The sequence below is a fragment of the Octopus sinensis genome, linkage group LG8 (assembly GCF_006345805.1).
Source record: "Octopus sinensis linkage group LG8, ASM634580v1, whole genome shotgun sequence".
NCBI classification, from domain to species: domain Eukaryota; kingdom Metazoa; phylum Mollusca; class Cephalopoda; order Octopoda; family Octopodidae; genus Octopus; species Octopus sinensis.
In genome coordinates, this window is record NC_043004.1 from 49,585,260 (window position 1) to 49,608,617 (window position 23,358).

The 23,358-nt window shown below is 33.5% G+C and overlaps 1 protein-coding gene across 1 annotated transcript in view; it reads right to left on the reverse strand.

Moving 5' to 3' along the window:
• The window catches only part of LOC115214811 (synaptonemal complex protein 2-like), a 176,117-nt gene that overhangs the window by 92,730 nt on the left and 60,029 nt on the right, over positions 1 to 23,358 (reverse strand). The window contains exons 5-16 of the mRNA XM_036505383.1: positions 21,722 to 21,746; positions 18,744 to 18,829; positions 15,069 to 15,157; positions 13,715 to 13,749; positions 13,318 to 13,457; positions 12,394 to 12,446; positions 9,781 to 9,826; positions 6,807 to 6,914; positions 5,413 to 5,482; positions 3,734 to 3,885; positions 2,116 to 2,226; positions 1,406 to 1,667 (exon numbers count right to left, since the gene is read on the reverse strand). Of these exons, the coding sequence (XP_036361276.1) occupies positions 1,406 to 1,667; positions 2,116 to 2,226; positions 3,734 to 3,885; positions 5,413 to 5,482; positions 6,807 to 6,914; positions 9,781 to 9,826; positions 12,394 to 12,446; positions 13,318 to 13,457; positions 13,715 to 13,749; positions 15,069 to 15,157; positions 18,744 to 18,829; positions 21,722 to 21,746 (1,177 nt within the window). The remainder of the gene's footprint in view (positions 1 to 1,405; positions 1,668 to 2,115; positions 2,227 to 3,733; positions 3,886 to 5,412; positions 5,483 to 6,806; positions 6,915 to 9,780; positions 9,827 to 12,393; positions 12,447 to 13,317; positions 13,458 to 13,714; positions 13,750 to 15,068; positions 15,158 to 18,743; positions 18,830 to 21,721; positions 21,747 to 23,358) is intronic.

Genomic DNA, 23,358 nt, shown 5'->3' on the forward strand with positions numbered 1-23,358 from the left:
TTTGAAAACCACTCTGCTTGATATATAATGATCTCTTATAATAATACAAAGCAACAGATTTTTTTTAAAGGAGTGATTATGGAGCTGAATTAACCCCAATATATTACTGATATTATGTGAACTTCGAGAGAGAGAGAGAGGAATAACAAATTTAAATACTGTTTGCTATTCAGTCTAGAACTCTAATTTCTTGAAATATAATGAACTAACATACATGGCACTACATTAAGAAAATTCTGAAATAGTTAGCTATAAAAATGTTTCTTAGAACAGAAGTTTTTTTAGCTCTGTACATACACAATCAAAATGATATATTTACACTTTGAACTGTTTTATAACCAGTTAGATTGTTGTGTGTTGGTGCATGTGTGTGTGTGTGTGTGACACACACACAATTCCTTTATTCTTGATCAAAAGAAAGTTTTAGTAATGGAGGAGGATGTTGGCAGAAGTCAATATCAAACAAACTCAAATAATATTTATTAAAATATATTTGACAATTAGACATGATGGCAGTTAATGACTCAAAGCTGAAAAAGTCAATGTGTAGTCTCTCTTTGGTTGATATCACCATAAATACTCCTTATTCACTGAGAAAAACTCTATAACCCTATGTGACATCTCTCGTTACACTGAAATACATTACAAAGGATGTGTGACTCAATATTGTGTATTCAAAAGAATATTTCATTAGGACTGACATGCTAGGTGAAAACCACTATGAGTTTGAATTGGAAGAAGTGTCTGTAGAGATAGGCTTTGAAAGATATGAATAGAAGTTAGAACAGATTTTAAATATAACTTATTTGCAATAAAGAGATGACACTGAGAGAGTGTATTAGAAAAGATGTATTATAGATCCACCTGAACCATATTAACATTGTAAAACCTATGTTAACAAACTGCCTGGTTCTTTGATACCAAACAATCTGTTTTAATATGTTCATATTTAAATTAAAACCATTCGTCAGACATGTACGTAAGAACCTTTTTTTTTAAAGTTATGTTATACATACCACAGTAATACTGAAAAAGTTAATTATTTTACTAAAAACAAATTAATCTATTCTAAATTCTTGATTATTTTCAAAGGTTATTGAAAACCTGTATATTTTATGAAAAACTATAACTACAATATGATGATAATAAGCATTGAAATGGTATCAAAATGTCCTTTCAAATAGATCTAAAAAAGAAAAAAATTATTGCCTGTTAATATACCCCTTTAGTTTATCAAACAGGAGGGTTGGCATCAGATATTTTGGAGAAGTAGAAGGGAGAAAGGAAGGATATAATAAATCAGTTGTTGTAAAATACCCAGTTTTTCTTACAGTTGAAGTGTTCAATACAGTTGTTTCTCTCATGTGTTTATTTATTTAATCTGAAATACAAATAAATAATTTACCTTGATTATTTCTTTCAGAAACTATTTCATATTTGTTCTTTATCTTTGGTGAGCTTGTTCTCCTTCTATCAGTATTCCTGGATGATTGGGACACTTCAGACACATTAACTGCATTTCTTTTAGGAATGTTCTTGATATCTTTAGCTGGTTTCTCTTTCGGAGTTTCTGGTATTTGTACTTTTATCATTAATGGAGTTGTCATGATTTCACTTGGAACAGAGCATTTCCTCATGGTCTTCGTTGTTGAAGAATTAAAAGACTCCTAAAATTCAGACATATATAAAATAAAATAAAATTTTTTAAAATTAGCAACTGGTTTGAGCAGACCTATGATTGAAAATGTTCCAGCCATGACCAACCAATCTTTCTGTAGATCTTATTATCTAATCTGTACTTTGCATTTTTAAAGCTGTTTGGGTGTGATCTGAGTGAGATTTGGCCATGATTCTTTGCAAATCAAACAACCATATCACAGAGACTAGTCTTCAGTGAACTACTGCCAATGGTTTCTACTCCCATTCCGGATTTTTCAACTAAAGCACATGGTTATATATCTGCAACGTTTGTATGCTACCTAAATTACACATTCTATGATCATGATAAACTAGAAACTTAGATGGAAACCATAAGAAATACATTAAACTATTTTACAACATAACACAGTGCATTCATCCCTGGAGACATGAATATTAAATTATTGCTATACATACATTCAAACCATGCTCATAAGGACTTCTGTCCACTCTAACTTTCTGATGTGAATCTTTCTTGTAGGCAGCATTGATAGGAATTGCTTTCTGTGCCACCGAACACTTTGGGTTCTGCAAATGAAATTAAAGTAAGATAAAGGAAATGATGAGCTGGACCTAGTCCTTACTAGTTCACACAAACTAGCTGTTAGCATCTTTTTTAAAATCAAAAACTTGTCAACTTTTTACTGGAGGTGGAAGAAAGAAGTACTCAGAAAAGTTTTATCAATAATACCACAAGGTCAATATGAAATTCTGAACATTGGTAAAGTTTATATGTTACGATGATAGTAAGGAAATATACATGTGCGTGTATATGTATCAGTGTATGTATACCCAGTCGTCATCATCACCATCATCAGATGTTTTTACATCAGTTTTTCATGCTGGCATGGGTTAGATGGTTTTTCCAAGGCAGTGTTTTATAGCTGGATGCCTTTTTTGTTGCCAGTTTTTTTGGTTGTCCCTTATGATGCACAAGGACAAATAGGAATTCATCCTCAGTTATTACTAGTTTATTGAGATGTATCTAAAACTGAGATGTATCTAATTGTGCATCAGTGGAATCATATTCTTTCATACATGTTCCACTTCTCAACTATTGCATTGCCTCCCACTCTATATTATCTCCATTCCATTCTTCTCACAATACTTCAAACCTGTTATTATAGCTGCAACTTATGTGTGGTTGTTCAATGTGTTGTACCTATATATCTACATATTGCTCTTTTCCACACAGCTCTTTAACTAGTTGCATGAACTCTCACTTTTTGGGGTTTGGATAAGAAATGTATCAAACTCTTTACTGAGTGAATTTTGTTTTCAACACTGAGCATCACCATTTCCCTTCTGTTCTAGGATATACTGTAATTTGATATCATATTTATGTAGAGACATTTTAAGGAAGCAATATTTTATTGCTGAATTTGGTTTCTTTTATACTGAGCATATATATAGGTCAATTAAGTAATTGTTACAATTTTGGTAACTCACAACTGAATAAAGATACAAGTTAATTACAAAAAATAATAAAAACTAATGAAGTTTTATCCCATTTATAAAGCTGAATTATAAGACTACATTTCTGTGTTCAGTTTAAATAAATATTTAAGTAGAGGTATGGTAGAGAGTTTATTTTGTAACCAAGTGGTTTCGGATTCTTATCCACTGAATGTTATGTAGGGTAAATGTCTTCTATTAGGTGTGGGTAGAACGATGCCTCATCAGAGAAAATGGTAGACAGAAACTATGAAAACTAATAGTGTGTATGTGTATAGATACCTGTATGCTTATATGTATCTGTGTGTGTGTGTGTGTGTGTGCGCGCACGCACATAAATGCTTATATTCCACATGTCCTTGCATGACATCACCTGATCAAAATAGTGATGTCATGTTTGCATCCCCTGTTAACAATAAGTATGGTGAAGACCAGTGGTATTAAAAAATCCTTCACTTGAAAAAAAAAATAGATAAGAACTGTCAACAGTAAAGGCATCTAGCTGTAAAGTTATGCTTCAATAAATCTTAGTCTAATCCATGCCAGCAAGGAAAAATAGACATAAAACAAACAAACTTACAGAGAAAATTTCCTGAATTCCTTTACAAACAGCATCTCTGTCCTGGAACGTCATTTTCATGCTAGAGCCCTTTTTGAGAGTATGTCCAGGTAGAATTTCTTTCATAGATGGGAAGAACAGGAAGTATATAATAGCCAATTCGTCATCACATACTAAAAAAGAAAAAAAATCAGAAAATATAATAATTTATATAGTTAATATCAATAAAATATTTCTGACTTAGGTACAAAACCACAAATACTAGGGATGTTGTTAATTTGATTGACTTCCAAGAAGGATGAATGTGATATTGAACTCAAGATTTGAACTCAATACATGAAAAGACTTAAATAAAACTACAAGACACCCAACCATTTCTGCTGTTGCACTATAATCCAGTGGAAGTGCTTAAATGTCCAATTCTAATAAAATAAAAATCAGACAAAAATTAAATGAAATAAGTCAATTACTTAATAAAGAAGTGAAGTGACTACGTCATATATATTTATAAAATTAATGTATATGTAGCAGGTATGATTCTTGGCCACTACTTCTGGTCTGATCTGAGGGTAGCCCTTAAAAGGACGGTTATCGCAATTAGATCCGATCCAAGAATAGTCCTAAAAAGGACTGTTATCGCAATTAGATCGGATCTGAGAGTAGTCCTAAAAAGGACTGTTATCGCATTCAGATCAGACTTGAATTAGCCCTGAAAAGGACTGTGGTCGTAATCAGCAAAACTGGACAGACGAAAGCAGTAGTTGAAAGGACGAGCAGACAAGAGGTGTAAGTTTATACAGCGATTTATTTCAGGCGTGAAATAGCAGTACAAAGGTTCGAGGCGGCGTGAGTGGCGAGCGTGGCAGGCGAGAGGGACACGTTTTACATCAGTCGAGTGCCAAAAAGCCAACTGCTTTTACAGCGATTTATGATGTCTATTTATACAAAAATATCAGCAGTGATGTTTAGCCAGTGTCCAATAGAATGGCAGGTAGGTAGCTTTTGTCCAATGAAAGGTCAGGCAAGTCGCTGGGGGTAGTTGCTTTGTTTTCTCTGGTGATGGCAGATGTATTTCCGGTGTCCGTGCAAGTTACTTCCAGTGACTGTACATATACCTTGCCTTGAGAGAGAACCAAGGTAAAAACGTCTCAAACCTGAGATCAATAGAAGACATCTAGTCATTTGATCTGCTTGTAACAGCAGTCAAATCTATCTCAAAGCATACTCTTATCGTGTTATGAAAAAGACAAAATGCCTAGATATATATTTGAAAAAAGAAAAGAAAAACATTTCATAAATAGGTAATCACTTTGAAACAGGTTATCAAAAGGGTTAAGTGAACATATTCTCTTAATGGGACTGAATTATGTCTTAAGCAACAAAATTAATTTTCAACTACTAAGTTGAAATAACTTAAAACAGGCACTATGAGGAGGTACAGTCTAATGATGTAAGCTGCTTTGTTGTATAATTGAAGGGTGCTAGCAGTGTTGAGCTCAAAACCTTTCCTGTAAGAGAGAGAGAGAGAGTGAGGAGCTTTCAAAAACTGCGATAATCTCCTAAACACCACAATAGATTCTGGATAGTGATGGTAGATAGAAATAATAAAGAAAATACGAGAACATTTGTAAAAAAAAATTCTCTAAGAGAAATTTTCATTACAAAGAGAAAGAAATATATAGAAAATGGTAAGTCCTTACCTTCATAAACAATTTCCTTCACATCTTCTTTGTAAATGCTGACTGTTTCCCATACATCTTCCTCACACTCCTAGAGAAATGAAGAATCAAAGAAAGTCTCACAGATCTTTTAATAGTACACATGAGCAACTAACTGTAAGAGTAAGGAGATATGAATGGAAACAGAGGTTCAATGAGATAATAATAATAGATTCTGAGAAGTTAAAAAAAGGGGTCAGATATTGGAATGTATCAAGGTGAATGATCATTTAACCTTTAGTGAAATAATGGTTTCTGTTCCTCTACTATAGTAGCCCCAATTCCTCAGTATCTTGTATCCCCTCTTGTTTAGGCACTCCTTATCTACTTCACTCTCTATTTCATCACTAATGTTGTATCCAGCCCCAACTGGCCCTGTACTAACAATTATACTCATTCCTTAGTGAAATAAGGATCTCTGTTCCTCCTACTATAATGATCCCTATTTCTCAGTGCTAGCTAATTTTTACCTCCATTTATATAGCTTCTCCAGTACCCAATTCCTCTGGAATTCCTGTGGGTGTTGACTTGCAACAGTTCAATCAGAACATAGGGCACCAAGCTAACTGATCTCAGACAGTTTGCAAAAGTCAAAGATACTGCCCCTTCCTACTCTCCTAGCAAGTAAAGTCTTATTTTGAATTTAGTGGAGGATGCTAGTGATTAAAGGTAATATATCTATCTAGTTTTTGTTATCAGTACATTGTAGATGATATTATTTGAATTTTATGAAAAATTAAAATGTTTTTGAGTTTATCTTGGTTAAACTGAGATAATCAAATTTCCATAGAGAATATTGGAGATGGTAATATGCAGAAATGGATCCTAGAAAAGAATGATTACAAAAAGGCCTGCAAGTTGAGAAGCTGTATGAGTGACAGGAGAAAGAAGGATACGGAAGGTACTGGTGAGAGAGTGCATAGCAATTAGTTTAGAGGAGCAGAATCCTTTACAGCAGTGATAGAAGTGACACAGAGAATTAATAGTAATGTCTGTGAACTTGTTGAATCCTGCTAGTGAGTGAATCTTTATTTTGCTTTAGGATGTGACTTAGGATGTTCGTCTGTGTAGTAGCAGCAACCTTCCAGATAGGTGAGGAATATCTTACTTGAGCTTTGTAGGTCAGCAACAGATCAATGAAGTATTTTGGGATGTGTGTCTGTGGTGTAATTTTGGTAATATGATGTTACTATAAAATATCTACAGAGACTGTGAGGCCTCCTATTTGCAGATACTTTGAGCTTTTATTTGTGAGCTAATCAGAAATATTGTCAATGAAGGATTAGAACAGCTATTTAGCAATCAATAAACTAGTAATAACTGAGGATGAATTCCTATTAGTTAAGTGTAATGTTGTAATAAAAGAAATATCTTACAGGGTCTTCATTGCTATTAACTTGCTCACAGTAGAAAGTTATGCGTTGACTGGTGACATTGAAATCAACCCAGAAGTGTTTATAGCTTTCATCTTTTGGTCTGTTCAGCTAAAAATAGAACAACAGAAACTGGTGGATTCAGAGACAAAAATACAAGAAGAGATGGGGAATAATGTGATCAGTTCACTTTTGTGTAACAACATTACCTTTGTTTTAACATCTGTACTTCTACAGGCAGAATGAATTTTCAATAAAGTTTGTCACCATGAGTCTAAATCAGGCATCACTGCTTCTAATATTTGTATTGGTTACACAGTATTAGAGTGTCCTCATAAAAGACACAATTGCTATGAGGTTAAGGTACTGGGCTATTGAATGCACTGTCATAAAAGTGTGTGTACTGAGAGAAGAGGTAAGTTATGATGTTTCAAAGGACCCTCTCTAAAGAAATAAAGAGAGGTGTGTTGAAATGTTGTAAATGGAAACATCTCCATGATTCAAACCTACTCTTCCAGCTTTTGTTCCAAGTTGATATTCTTTTCATGCAGTCAGCAATAAGGAACAGTTAGCTGGAAAAACTGCCAGATAATCTCCAATTCTTGCATAAGATTCTTAAGTATTTGACTAAAATTCAGAAGACTTACAGAGCTTCATCTGATTCTTTTATACACAACAATCTTTAATATCAAAGCAGGCATGAGCTAAACAGACATACCTAGTTTTTCCATTGCTCTTCAGAAACATTGTTAAATACCTCTTCACATCATCAAATACATGTTAATGTAGTTCTTACAGTTGTTTCACCAAAAATATATCATTTGTAGTTCTGTGGCTGACACCTCGTGTCTGTGTTTGTTACACAAACTATATTCATTTACTATTTAGTCTATAGTTTCCTTGTTTTAGCTATATTGATTTATTCCTGTCAACTATCTACAATATAATAACTCCTGAGGGTTTCACAAAACTAGTCCTTCTGCATGTTGGATAATTTCTTTTTGTGAAACGTTTGTTAGGAAGTCAGAGGCTGTTATGCTGTATTTCAAAAATATTGTCACTAAACTATTTCAATTATTTTTGTGTATTTGTTTTGCAAGATTCCTGAAATGAAATTGTGCGTTGAAACATATATTGTTATATATTTTGGGATGGTCATTTTCATATTTTTTCCCCAAATAACCACATGCACCATATACTTGTTCTTTACTTCAGCTTTATTATTATTCTTATTTTAGTGTCCTTTGCTTGAAATCTTTCTTGTTTAGTCCTAAACAAGACAGGAGGAGACATGTGAGATGAAGAGTTGTTGAGGTCAAACAGGATGTGTGATGAAAGATTTCGAAGAACACTAAAATAAGAATATCATCATCATCATCATCATCGTTTAACGTCCGTTTTCTGCGCTAGCACGGGTTGGACAGTTCGACCGGGGTCTGGGAAGCCAGGGGCTGCACCAGGCTCCAGTCTGATCTGGCAGAGTTTCTACAGCTGGATGCCCTTCCTAACGCCAACCACTCCGTGAGTGTAGTGGGTGCTTTTTACGTGCCACCTGCACAGGTGCAAGGGGGGTCCGGCATCGGCCACGATCGGTTGGAGCTTTTAGTGTGCCACCGGCACAGAAGCCAGCCAAGGCGGAGCTGGTAACGGGCAGGTTCGGATGGTGCTTTTTATGTGCCACCGGCACAGAAGCCAGTCGGGGCGGCGCTGGCAGAATAATAATACAGCTGAAGTGAAGGACAAGTATATAGTATGTGTGTGGTTATTTGGAAGGGGGGGGGGGACCAAACCGAAATATAACAATATTTCTGTTACCTTTTATATTCACATACAAATATAATGAATATATCATTAACAACTATTTAAAAGGATTATATCCATACTTTCTTTGATTAAGTCTAGTCAATTCAACCTATTTCTTTACTATCCACAAGGGGCTAAACACAGAGAGGAAAAACAAGGACAGACAAATGGATTAAGTCGATTATTTCGACTCCAGTGCATAACTGGTACTTATTTAATTGATCCTGAAAGGATGAAAGGCAAAGTCGACCTCGGCGGAATTTGAACTCAGAACCTAGCGACAGACGAAATACTGCTGATCAGTTCGCCCGGTGTGCTAACGATTCTGCCAGCTTGCCGCCTAGTCAATTCAACCTGCTCACCCATATCCCTTCCTGCATACATATCATTAAATAAATAAAGTTCTCAATGTTTCTATTAACAATAATTATGTTTAGAGTAATTTCTATATACTTCAAGTACTATATTTCAGATCTGTGTGTCTCACGGTTAGCCCAAATCAGGTGGCAGCTGCCCTCAAGAGCAACAACAATAGCACAAACGAGTATCTACATCTTGACCTTCAAGAAACAGCAGCCATATCTCCTTCAAATTACTCTTTGCCATATCAAAAAGAAAGGAATAATGCATAAGATAATGTAGTTCTAGTTATACTATACCTGAACATTAGAAAAGAGAGTCATGGATGGAACTCTTTAGATCATAGATTTGCTGAATCAGGTTTGACCTGGGCCTAAAGAACAGTATTTCTGCATTCACTATTTATCATAATTACATCCATCAAAATAAATTCAACAGCAGAAACTAACTAAAAATGAAATGTATAAGTGACATGTGGTCCCTTCACCCATTGAGGCAGGCATTTGCTCTGAACAGGTAGTGACTCAAATCAGGACAACCTGACTAACAACACCAGTAAAATGAAGATGATAATGATGACACTGGGGCTAAAAATAAATTACAACATAGTGGAGTTTATCTATCTAATAATATACTATCCTGAAGTTTGTAATATATTACACAGGAAATTATGATAAACTGCAACATTGAATAAAAGAGTAGGATTAAAGGAAAACATTTAAATCAAGGTTATATCAGTTTTCATTAATATCAATAAAACAATAGGAGAATAAACAACGATTTGCTGATGCTGTGCTCTGATATGATGACATACCTTTAGATTTCCAAAATATATATCATTACAAGGAAGTGAGAATACTCTGAAAGACAAAAGTAGAAAGGTTATTTTAAAATATTTTCTTTGACATTGAAAGCTGTACAAATCCTTGTATTGGTTACAACTACAGAACATCAAAGGTTCCATCTTATTTCTTTTGAGTAAGGACTAAAAGCTGAAATAACTTATATATCAAGAGAACATAGCTATTTAATATCCTTCTCAAACTGTAAGGGATATACATGGATAAATGTCAATACTTTCAAACAAATCATTCTACAGTGTACAATCCTAGCTGAACCTATATTACAGTAGAAGTCATAGATAAGAGCGGCAACACCAAACACCATCATTCATCATAAATCAAGTATAAGGCTGTAATAATCCCCATGGTGGTGTCCGAGCCTGACCGAAACTGAAACCAGTAAAAGAGTAACTTCAAATGTAAAACTAAGTAAAAATGTTAACAGATGTCAGGACTTCAGTTTATGAAAAATTATCTTAGAGTTTATTATTTTTAATGTTTAAAACTACTCTTTTATTTTATATCAAATCTCTTCTAATCCCATGTAAAATCGATGGTACAAGCATTCTCCTGAAAATAACCATGAGTATCATTGAAGATACTGGGTATATTCTTTAAAGGGACATGAAAAGAAGTTCCATGTCAATCAGTAACCGATTGAGATAGAATATTTTTTATGCTCTAGAGAGAAATTTAAATGTTGAAATATGAAAATGAAAGAAATATAGACTATAGGTAGATTTAGAATGTTTATGTATAGTCAATAGTGGATTTAAATTGTGTGCAATGACTATCAATGAGTAAGTGTCAACTTTTTTCTATTAGCTTGGTCTGGAGAAAAGGTCATGCCTATGGCTTTCACCAGGCCTTCAAGATTGGTGGTACCAATACTGTTAATATCCCACTAAAACTGTTGCAAGTTGAAAACTGCAGAGAGCTATTAGCTGGGAGGAAATTCCAGAAAGGTTGATATTATAGAAAGAATGAGCTGGATGTATGATTAGCAGGTCCTGAAAATTTTGACACAATATAGGCAATGAAAAGAACAGATATGAGTAAGTTGAGAGTTCTCGAGTGAAGGTGGCATGAGAACAGCTTGCATCAAGGAGCAGAAGGCTGTAGTGTTAGTGGTAGAGAGAAGAGACATGTTGTGGGGCCAGAATGTGAGTAACTTTGGGCCAATCAGGTAATGTTTGTGTGCACAGCAACACCACTATCTCAGATGTAGGAGTAATACTTCATTGTGTATTTCATCTGAGATTAGTAGAGGGTTAGTAATTGAAGGGGAATAAAATATTTTGGGGTTCTGAAGAGAAAGGTCAATCTTTGAGATTCAGTCATGTTAAGGATATGTGTTCACTATAATAGATACTCAGTGATGGTGAGGTACAGCATTTGAAGCAATCAAGAAAGGTCTAAGTGATTGTTGCTCATGTTTAAGGGATGTGAGGCACAATAATCTTTTCTTGTTATATGCAGTGATAGTATTTTTTGTTGTTGAATGTGTTAAATTGGAATTAACCCATTAGAGATATTTCTAAGGTTGCTTGAGGTAGTATAGTTTGCATGCTGATACCACTTGGGTGCTGTAGGTTAAGAAGGAATGAAGAATTGTATTACCTGTGTAAAAGTGGGTATTGATGGACATGATAGCAATAAGGTTGTTGAGGTTTAGGAAGAAGAATGTGGGGAACAAAAACTGAACCCTGGGGTACACCATCATCACAGGGTTGATAAATTGTGGGCCAGAGAATTATATCAGTACATGCTGCAATAATGTGATCTATCAGGTAACCACTGATCACAGGTATTTATGAGAAAGTGGATTAATCCAAGCCATTTCAAAATGTAACAATTAGAAAAGATTTAGAGTTACATAGAGAGCACAGGCAGCTCTGACTGCACTAAGAAGTTGAATATATACATGTCTGTAATCTACATGACAAAGCAAGAATATAACAATGAAAATTGAAATATTAGAAGAAAAGGTTAAAAGTGAAGATAATATAATACTCTTATAGGACAATTCATGGATGAGTTTGATACTTTTAATTATTATAAGGAGTGAAAAATCTAAAGTTTCAGGCTTGTGCTTCAACTAAGTGCAGAAGGAAAAGTGGTGTTATAGATAAATACAGAACAGCACTATTTTCTCTTCTGCACTCAAATGAAATGAAAGGGCTTGAAACATCAGATACTTTACTCTTAACAACAACTGAACTTACTAAACTCTTCCATGAAATAGACTACAAAATAATTGTTGTTGACACAGACCATCACCAGAAAGTGGAGTTAGTTATGCTTTGGTGGAACTGATTTGGCATCATTGATTTAGTACAGTACCCATTTAGCAAGGGATGCTTGATGCTAATAAGGATTTTATTTTCATTTTGTCTAATAACTAAATTCTAATCACAAGTGGTAAATTACTCAATTACTATACCTTGTTTAGCTTTCAGATTCTGCTTTATGTATATGATAGTTGGTAAATTATTGATACAACATGTTATTTTATAGTTAGGCATAGATGTGATGGTGCAGTTTAAGCTGCTGATATATGATAAACTTTTTTTATTTAATCATACCTCTGATATATTCCTTGGTTACTGTTAAAGGCATTTAAACATTTTCTGCAATCCTGTAAAAATTAAAAACAAATTTATAAATATTCACTTTTCATAATTAATCCTAGTTTAAGTATCCAAGAACAAGAGGAAAAATCAGTTACTTTAATAAAAAATCTTTACAAAGATATAACTGAAATGAAACAATACCAATAACTATTTTTACCAGTTTGTCAAAGAGGGAAGGACAGTGTCCACAATCCCATGGCTCTATTTTTCAGAGTCTTTGAAAGTTAGTGGGAGAAAAGGAGGGACTTGTTCTCAAACTGTAGTCTTGGTCTGAATGTTTGCAACAAAGTGATCTCCATTAGAGGCACCCAAGGACCAAATGCTGGTGCTAAACTGGGCTATGTATTAAGTCCACAACCCAAAGAAAAAAAGCTATTGTTTTTTTTTTGTTGTTATTGGTGGTAGTAGTAATGATGATATTGTTGTTTAGTCAGTCCTGATGAAGCAGACTTATGATCAAAGTGTTCCAGCTATGGTCATCCTGACTTTTTTCAGGCTTTATAACTGAGACTACATAATCCATTGCATCCTTCCTATTTTTATTTTTATTTCAAAAGACATGGCAGTTTGTGGTTTAAAGGGAATTTGGCTGTTATTTCTAGTAAAATTCAAAAAGGCATTTTGGAGATTTGTTGCTGATATCAGGTGGCAGAAAAAAAAAAGAAGAAACAATGATGGATATTCTACTTGAATAAATGCTGATCAATTTAAAGAAATTTTGACATGAAAATATGAAATTTTGTTGTTTTAACATCCTAAGTAAGCTGGGATTAATTTAAGGGATTAGTTACAGATGAAATTGTGTCAAAATGAATTTATAGCTTCTTATTGAACCTATAAGTGGAGAAATATCATAGTACATAAAAATATATTTACACTTTCGAAAGTTTCATCTTTGATAGAATTGATGAAAGAGAATATATTGGGATCAGACAAATTAGACAGTTCTTGTGAGCGGAATTTCTTAGAAATGGATCGAAATGTGTATTCAACAATGGCCACCTGGAATTCATAATCTAAAAGAAAAAAAAATATTTTCATATCACATCATCATCACATATATTCAATATAGTTGATAAACAATATTCTATTCATTTGTTTTAAATTTGAAAATGATTTTAGTTTTAGTTAACCCAATCAATGTTTAATTAACCTGATCAGGTGAAAAATTTCACTTTAAATGCTGTTCTCTACTTCACTCTCTCTCACATATACACTCACTAAAACAATACCATCTGTTCTCTATTTATAAAGTTACTAATATTTCTCTTACCACCAATAGTTGTTATCAGTTTGATGATACTTTTTCTGAAAGTAAAATAGATTTAACAAAATATTTAAAAAAACAACACAAAAAACAGAAAAATATATTATGAAACCAGCTATAATTGGAAAACATTATGAAATTATCATATTAGAATGGGTGTAGTAAGTGAAAGAATTGGCAGTTGCTTTCATTTTTTATATTTAACAAGAATATGATAGACAGTAGAATAAGTTTATAGAACCAACATTTTATAATGATGACAGAGTCCACTGTTTAGTGTGAATAAATAACTTGAAAAGTAGGTTGTGTGTATTTAAACCAAGAAATACATTTTTTCTTCCTGTCAAGTTGAAGAAATTGATCTTGGCATACAGACAGCAACAAAGTTTTTAATAAGTTAGAAATACAGTTTAAAGCATCTAACTTCATGCTTTGCAAAATATTCAGTTTTAAATAATCACAGGTAAAAACAGAAACGATGACGCAAATATAGAATAATGACTTGTATATTTGATAACATGCATGTTTCTGTGTGATTGAGAGTCAATATGCCGAGTTATGATGCAGATTGACATTGCCTTCACCATAGTAACAACACTCACACAGTCAAATCAAAAGATCTGTGTATAGGCTTTGACAGGCTCCAGAGAGTTGTGGATAGCTTTAAATAATCAAAAGTTATAAATAATCAAAAGTCAAAATACTTAGTTGGTTTCTGCTACATTGCTATACATAATTACTCAAAGCAGTTAGGCTGCTCTCTGCCATAAATGTAATTTTTAACCCACTGAACTGCAGTTAACAAGTGTGTAGAGGCCAAACAAGGCTGGATTGAATGAAAACCATAATATTTGCATATGTGTGTGTGTGTGAGTGTGTGTATGGCTGCATGCATGTATGTTTAACTGTGTGTATGAGCCCTAACAAATAGAAGCAAGTATGGAAGGCTAGCAATAACAAAATATGCTCACATCTTTTACATTAAGTACATGTAAAATAGTGGCTTTGATAAAATCAAACATAACCCCTAAATAGGTAATTTTATGTAACACTTAGGAATGATTATTATTTTGATGATGATGAAAAATTTCCAAGATTGTTTGAACATTTCAATTATGTAGTTATCTTAGTGTTAATATACCTAATGAAAAATATCAGGGAAAAGACAACATTAGTTCAGTGGCTGCTATAATTTTAATCGTTACTATACAGCTGGGATATAATTAAGGACAAGTTTAATCTTATTCAGTCAGGTAGTCTAATCCCCACCCTAAACACACACACACACACACACAGAATTCAGAAACATAAGAATCAAATAAAAAGACATTTTAAAATGGCTATCTAATGAAATACTTACAAATTATTTTGATGTTGTGGTTTTAAATTCAGAGTTTCTTTAACAGAAGAAGGACAGTGCTCAAATAATAGATTTGAATACTTGAGAGCCTATAATATAATGTACTACTCATAAGAAAGATATTTTGATATGAATTTATATTTATATTGAATAAATATGGTGTCAACATAGTTAAGCTGTTAAATTTTTTACTCAAAAAGTGATAATTGGGTGGAATTGTTTGGGTGTTGAATAGAATGCCTCATAGTATCTGTTCTAAATGAGTTCAAATCCTACCAAAATCAATTTTGTCTTTCATCCTTTCAGGAACAATACAAAAAAGTTCCAATCAAGAATGATAGATTGGCAGAACTATAAAAGGGTCAGATGAAATGCTTTATGACACCTATTTTGGCACTTAAAGTTCTGACAAGAATGCATTGCATTAGCTAATTTGTAGCTAGTGTTGAGTTCATTATAAAGTATATAGTACTTTGGCGATTTCTACATGTCTATATTATAACCAAAAAGCATAACACTATGTTGTTCTGATTGAAATGAGCATTCTAAGCCTACCAAAAGGTTATTTCAATTCATAATTGCTTTGATATGTATAAAGATTATTCTTACATTGGTCAGATGCCTGTGATTCAGTAGTGATGGTCACAAATGATTAAACTGATAAGTTTAGCTATTTGGTGGAAGGATTGATATGTTTCACTTTGTCTATGACTAAGATATTTAACTGTATATTTGAGGCCATCAAATAATAAATAAGTTAGTGTCGCTTAAGCCTCAAATCGGCCAAGCCAAGGTAAGATCAAAGGCATTCCAGAAACGACTATCTATAGTTCAGTGCTGAAATGTTTCTTTCCCAATATAAATTTGAGAACTGTCAAGATTAACAGTACATTTCTCATGTAACAGCTTCAATGTTATATAATAATAATAATAATGAAATTATTGTATACAGTGCTCAGGTGCACCACAACTTGTCAAAAGTGCGTATAAAGCATATGCAGTAATGTACAAATACCTGGAAAGCGAACAGTGTATGAGTCAGATACATGTTTGCATGTGTATGGAGGGGAGAAAATAAGGTGTAGTGTTGGTGAATCTCAGGAAGCATGGAAGTTTTGAAGGATGCAGTGCTCCGACAACTAACAACTGATGCCGGCAGTCTGTTCCATGCTTCAGCAACTCTTAGCGTGAAAAAATGTTTCCAAAAGTCATGGGAGCTGTGCTGTTTTCTGACTTTGTAAACATGTCCATATATTGACAAGAAGGAAAAAAAAACGAACTAAGAACAATAGCATATAAGATTAACTTTTCATATATGGAATAAAACCGCGCTAAGTGCACATGTTGAGGAAATTTTATTAATCTATTTTAGCTACATCAACTACCTACTTTATTCAGTAAAATCGAGAAAGGGAAACAATCTGAAAATTGGGTGAGTTGTTTCCCCTCTATAATGATCTCTGAATAAATACAAAACGTTAAATTTTGTGGGAAGGGAGATGTCGAGTATAACGACTCATTTTCACCAATGGTAAACTAGTATTTTACTTCATCGAATCTAGTGGTCCTTGGAGGGATCTGAACTGTAACTATGAAAAATGAAAGATACAGATGTAATTTATGACATTCAGAGTTTTCCATAATTTTGTTAACATGGTAAGGATAAACCAGCTGCTTCAAGGAAATGAATCGTGGTTTGATATTAAAGTATGATATTTAAGAGAAAGGCAAAATAAGATGTAATTAGTTGTGCTTTTTTGCAGAATATTCTCTGATACAAGTGAAAAAGACAAATGATTTTAATTTTGATTTAAAACCACATAACAGTTTTATTTATTTTGCCATGGGTTGTATGTAACTCAGTTCACCGGAGCTGGAGCTTGCTCTTCAAGAATTGCTACCATTATTCGAAAGTGAAGCTAATTCTGTAGTGGAAGAGTGGAGTCAATTAAATTAGTCTCATTATAATTACTGATATTTATTTTATTGCTCTTCCACTTTGGAAAGGTAAAAAGACAAGATCAATCTTTGTAGGTTTATCATTACTTAATGTCTGTCTTCCATGCTGGCATAGGTTGGATGGTTGAACAAGATGATGTCTGGTTTGGCATTGTTTCTATGGCTGGATGCTCTTCCTAATGCCAACCACTTTACAATGTGTACCAGTGCTTTTTTGTGGTACTGGCACTATCAAGGTCACTAAATAAATTGCAAGATAAGAAGACAGCTCAACAGAGTAGGGATATAATCGTGAGGGAGGTGGCTTTATGCTAGGTGTTGAGAGGCTAAAATATGACATAGGAACAGGAACAAGTTTCTTGCTGTAGAGGAGATACATGGCTGCCACAGTTGGAAAAAAAGAAGAAAAAAACCCCATAGTGATGAGGTATCAGGGTGTTATCTTCATGCTGAAAGAAGGTGATTATAAGAAAGAAGTAGAACAGAGGATTGGAAAGGTTGGGCTGGCTGGTATGTTCATGCAAATATGAAAGGAGAATGACAGATGGTTAGTGATGGAGATAGATGTGAACGCAGTAAATGGTGAACATGAGTAGAGGCATGGTCAATGGTGACTATCACGTTTGGTGGGGGAAGATGAAGGAAATAAGAATGGGTTAATACAAATAAAGTGGGGGTAGTGGAGGGTAACAATATCATAAAACCATAGATAAATGAGCAATTTGGAGATGATGTGAAGTGATAGAGAGAGGTCAGAGGTATGTAAGGTTGGAAATAGTGAGTGATAAACAAAGGTGTGAAAGGGGTCATTGACAGCAGATATGAGAGGCTATGCAGGAAAAAATGGAGTGCAATAGTAAAGGTTGATATTAGGAATGTGGGATGGGTGACAAAAGGAAGTAATCCTAAGGAAAGGGATAACTGGTAGCATAAAAGGGAGATGAAATATGAACAGTTCTGCTCTCATATAATTCCAGCAGTTGAGTAAATAGTACCATAGTTAGAAAAGTGATAGTGGGATGGGTGTTAGGAAGATGAGTTTTTGGGGAGAGGCTAGATCACAGACAGATTGGGTGCCGGGACATATACATAAATGATATACTTTTAAGACCTCATTTTTTGCTAAGATGAATGGGCCTTTCGAGCACAATGAATTGTCAATCATCTAGGTTCTTTGTCACCTACTCTGTGAGGCTCAACATCCTAGTGAAACACTAATCTAAATACTGTAGACATATTAAACTTAATCTTTAATACTAAAACTTTAAAATGCTAAAATAAGCTATAAGTTTAAAACAGTCAATTGCTGAACATATCTTGTGGTAGTGGGGCATATGTCAAGTTCTTTGTAATACAATAAAAGGAAGAGAGAGAACACTTTCAGGGTTTGTTATCCTTTGTAAACAGTTTTTTTTTTTTATTGGTCCATCAATTTTATTTTTGTGAAGGAGAGATAGTTCTTACTAATTTGTGCTGTTTACAGCTGCAGTAACAAATGAATCCTTTATAGAAAAGGTGTTTTGCATATTTCAACATCAAAATAGTAAGGACAATGGACTTATATATGTGTTAATATATAGAGTTATTGGAATGTTTTTTTTTTTTTTTTAATTACACAAACACTGAAACAACGACTTAATACTGAAAGATAACAAGGTGAAGAAGCAAGCAGTTAATGAGAAAGTTTGTGTTCTTATTTCAGAAATAATGAATTACCTGTAGACGAATTAAAAAAGGCAAACAGCCTTTTAAAATACATTCCATCAAAAGTTCAGTAAACTTTAAAACAAGGGTACGTCTTACTGCAAGAAAACAAACTCATAATCACAATCCAGTATCGATATAACTTTTTGTTAGTCTATTACAAGTTGAACAATTATTTTAAGATATGCAATAAATTATTAATTTTAATTCAACAACAAACCAGGATAGTTTAAATAATGCATTTACTTCATATGAAATATAAACATAGGATCATTTGGCATTAGCTTTTCTTGTTATTTGATATACACAAATATTTTAAAACTAAGTAAGGATATAATAATAATAATAATAATAATAATAATAATAATAATAATAATAATAGTGAATGAACTTATATAGTGCTTATGTGCTCTACAACTCATTAGAAAAGATTGTAAAAAGTGCAAGTACCATACATGAAATAAGAAATTTAAATACAACATAGAGATAAAATTAAATTGCAAGAATTTTGGTCTAAATCAAATATTGAAACAAAAATTGTATTTTGAAAGCCATCTTTGATAGTAAGTCTAGCAAAAGTCTAGAGTCTGTCAAAATCCAGAGGTATCTTATAAGCTATCAAAAACAGTATTACATTGGAGTATTTTAAATGAAAGAGGAACAGAAAACTCAATGCATGTAATAGAGATTAGTTATTCATTTTGCCAGTACTATATTTTTCATTTGAGGTCATTTTGGGTGACTAAAAGAACATCAAATAAGAAATACTGTGATGCTTCAGTGTCCAGCAAATGATCCTGAATATAAATACAGATGTTACCATAGTATAACTTTAAATCTGGCATTGATGATCTTATCAATTATAAAATTATTCACAAGACACTTTCCAACTGAATACAAAATGCATGAATAACAAACTATTAACAGTAGATTACTTTGAAAATGAGAAACTCCAGCATTGCTCAGGTTGAAAAGTAGCTGTAAATGGGTAAGTGTTTTTTCTAACGAAAGCATTTTCTATGTAACAGAACAGATTCGTTTGAAAAGTTATTTTCTATGTAAGAAATGGAGGTTTCCTTCTACATTTATAGCAGACTGGTGTCTATTTCCTTTTACAGATTTGTGCTCAATAATAATAATAATATATTTAAGGTGGCAAGCTGGTAGAATCTTTAGCATGTGAGGCAAAATGCTTAGTGGTATTTCATCTGTCTTTATGTTCTGAGAACAATGCAAGACATAGAAAAAAAATCAGCAAAATCTATAGGAGTACAGATGTCTTCACCAGGCATTGCTTTAGGACCATATTGAGAATTTCTTGGAATGATTTCATCACAAATGAAGAAGTCATGAAAAGTGGTAGGCTGAGTAATAATCTATGATATATCATTGCTGTGTGATCAAGGTAGATGTTCAACCATATACTAAGCATGCCTACAAGAGACCAGTCAAAGCCTGTCTTGTGGTGGTGAGGCATATGTCAAGTTCTTAGTAATACACTACAAGGAAGAGAGAGAACAGTTTCAGGGTTTGTTATCTTTTGGCAAGCATTTTTTTTATTGGTCCATCAATTTTATTCTTGTGAAATGGATATAGTTCTTACAAATCTGTGATGTTTACGAGGCTGGCAACTGTACTGAGTAGAGATCTCCCATCACCTAATGCTCTGGGTAGGTGAGCAGGAGGAACTAAGACTATGATGTAAATAAAGCCCCATATCATATGTACAACTAAATTAATTTATCCATCAGAAGAGAATGTGAATAAAAACATTTCAGCTACTGTCATGCATTTTTATCAATTTTGTTTGAATTTACAATTTTCTACATATTTCCCTCATTGGCTTTAGTTGTTCCACATTAAAGTAAAGATGTTCAAACAGATACCCTCTTTTTCTTTTTTTTAATCTTCTTTAACCCCTAGCTGGTGATTGGTGGGGGAGATGGTCCTCTCAACTAAAACCTGCAAAAGCAAGAGGGTAGTTGCTCTGCTGAACAGGGAAACTGAGGAAACCAGGCAAGAAACTATATTATACAGCATTTATTCATCCATGCTATCACATCCAGGGTAGCCGATGTGTCAGCACTGGGGACCCAGGGTGCTGGTGAGAAATGGATGACAGGCTGAAGCAAGTATCTTTTCACATTGATGACAGGCATTCTTGTAGATGTCTGGAATGTTCAAACTGGACATCATGCTGGGCAGAAAGAAATCATTGCCTGAGAACTTATCAAGTGTGATATTCTCTACAAAAACTAAGTACTATAATAAACAAAGATTTGGCTATTTATTTCAGAAATTATTACTATTATTATTGTTGTTTTTTGACAAATACAGGTAAAATAATCACAAAAATTCAGGTTGGTAATAAGAAATGAAACATGGAAATATGAATGAAGAAATATTAGTATTAAACAAATTAATTCAGAAAAGAAAGATAAAATAAAAGTGATTTTAAACAAGAAAAGAAAATGACTAATATGTCAATGCTATTAATTTAGTAAAAAAAAAAATTCTAGCAACACAGGTATGGTTTCCTTCAAAAATTCTTAGCAAATTAAAGAAAATCATTTTCATAATCAAACAGGTTCAATAAGTATTAAAATAAAATCTAATAAGAAAATATTTCCAAGCAACAAACTGAAACATATAAGCTGAGATTTGCTTTTATTAAGCAGTAAATGAAAAGATTTTGAACTAGCTTATGGTAAACAGAATAAATTATAAAGACAATGGTACACTGATATAGATTAAATACACAAAAATAAATAAAATTTTCTTTTCCTTTATAAAGCTGAGGTTTAACAACCCGGAAAAATTATTATTGCAGATATCTTTTATTTTAGAGTAAATGTAGCCTTGATAAGTCTTATATTTCTAATGTTATAACATTTGGGAGCAAATAGTCAGCTTATATTTCTGATTGGTTGTATGAAATGTATGATGTGGTAATGTTTTTACATCATACATCTTTACAGTTATATGCTTACTTTCAGCACTTGTATTAGCAATAACCTGAAAATGTAAAACCCAGTTATCTTTCACACAATAAAATAATACAGATGATATAATCAATGTTGATATATGATATATAATTTAATTAATGCAAGAAATAATTTCAAATTATGTGTGAATGAGTTTGGTTTTATATATATATTCACAAACACACATCTGTTATTTGGTATTATGTGCCAAAACTCAAAACAATGTTTCTATGTAAGCATGCATATGCCAGGGGTGTAACCAGCCCACTTATGCGTACCTTCCCTTCACTGGACACTGCTTGCGAAGACCTGTTGAGGCAAGTGAAATCGAAATCTAATTCGATGACTGGCATCCATGCTAGTGGAGCACTAAGAGCACCATCCGAGTGTGATTGTTACCAGAGTGGCTAACTGGCATCCATGCTGGTGGCACGTAAAAAGCACCATTCGAGCATGATCGTATGGAAATTACACCACTGCTGTTTAGCCCTAGGAAGCATTGAACACTTCCTGTCGGCTTTGACACATTTTCTGTGTCCTTATATTGGTGAAGGTGTGAATCTTGGCTGGTAGGGGTGCTTGCCTCAGAAAATGTGCCAAAGACGACAGGAAGTGTTCGATGCTTCCTAGGGCTAAACAGCGGTGGTGTAATTCCCATATGGGACTGTCACGTTAAGTTGACAGTATACAACCATTCTAACAATTATATTTTTTCTTGTAAAGGAAGGAAATAATACTGGTACTTGTTCTATCAACCAGGATAAAGACAAAGTAGACTCTCACAAGTTTTGAACTCATAAAGCATCAATATGCATTGATAATATTGAAAATATTGCTAATGTAAATCTTGGTAAAATAGCTACACCACATCCTTGCATGTCATAAGATGTGACTTAAAAGTGTGGTGACAAGAAGGGCATCTAGCTGAAAAACACTGCCTCAGAAAAACCATCCAACCCATGCCATCATGGAATAGAGAATGTATAATGCCACTGCCAATGAACAAATATGATACTTCAATAATAGATTATTATTTAATTGCTTAACTTTTTATATAATAATCTATTATGACATGTAATCATTCTTAGTTGTGCAGAGTTTCTAGTATTAAAACATAAATTAATAAGAGTTATTGTGTTGAGTCAAAAGTTTTGCAATATTTTGGTAACCTATTTGCTTTATTCATCAAGTAACAACAAAAGTAGTCTAGCATTCAAAGTAGAGGCCATCATATTGCACCATCTGAAGCCACCTTTCTGCCAATTCTTTGATCCCATTTCTTGTCCACTGAAGTTTTCACTTCCACTCGGTTGACTAAGTGTCACGAGCACAAGAAGTGAACCACAAATCGGAACAAGTAATAATCTGAGGGAGATACTTCCGGACTATATGCTGGGTATAGCATCAGTTCAATTCCCTCATGTTCCTGGATTTTATTCTGTGTCATTTGAGTGATGTGAGGTCTTGTGTTGTCTTATTGCTTATCTTATTGCTTTCTGTTAACCAAAGCTGGGTATTTTTCCACACAGGAGCATAAATCTGCTTCAGCTGTTTGGAGTATCAATAGTTTGACCATAGTGAATTATCTCCTTGTAATTCCACCAAACACAAAGCATCACCTTGAGTTCAAAACACCCATGTTT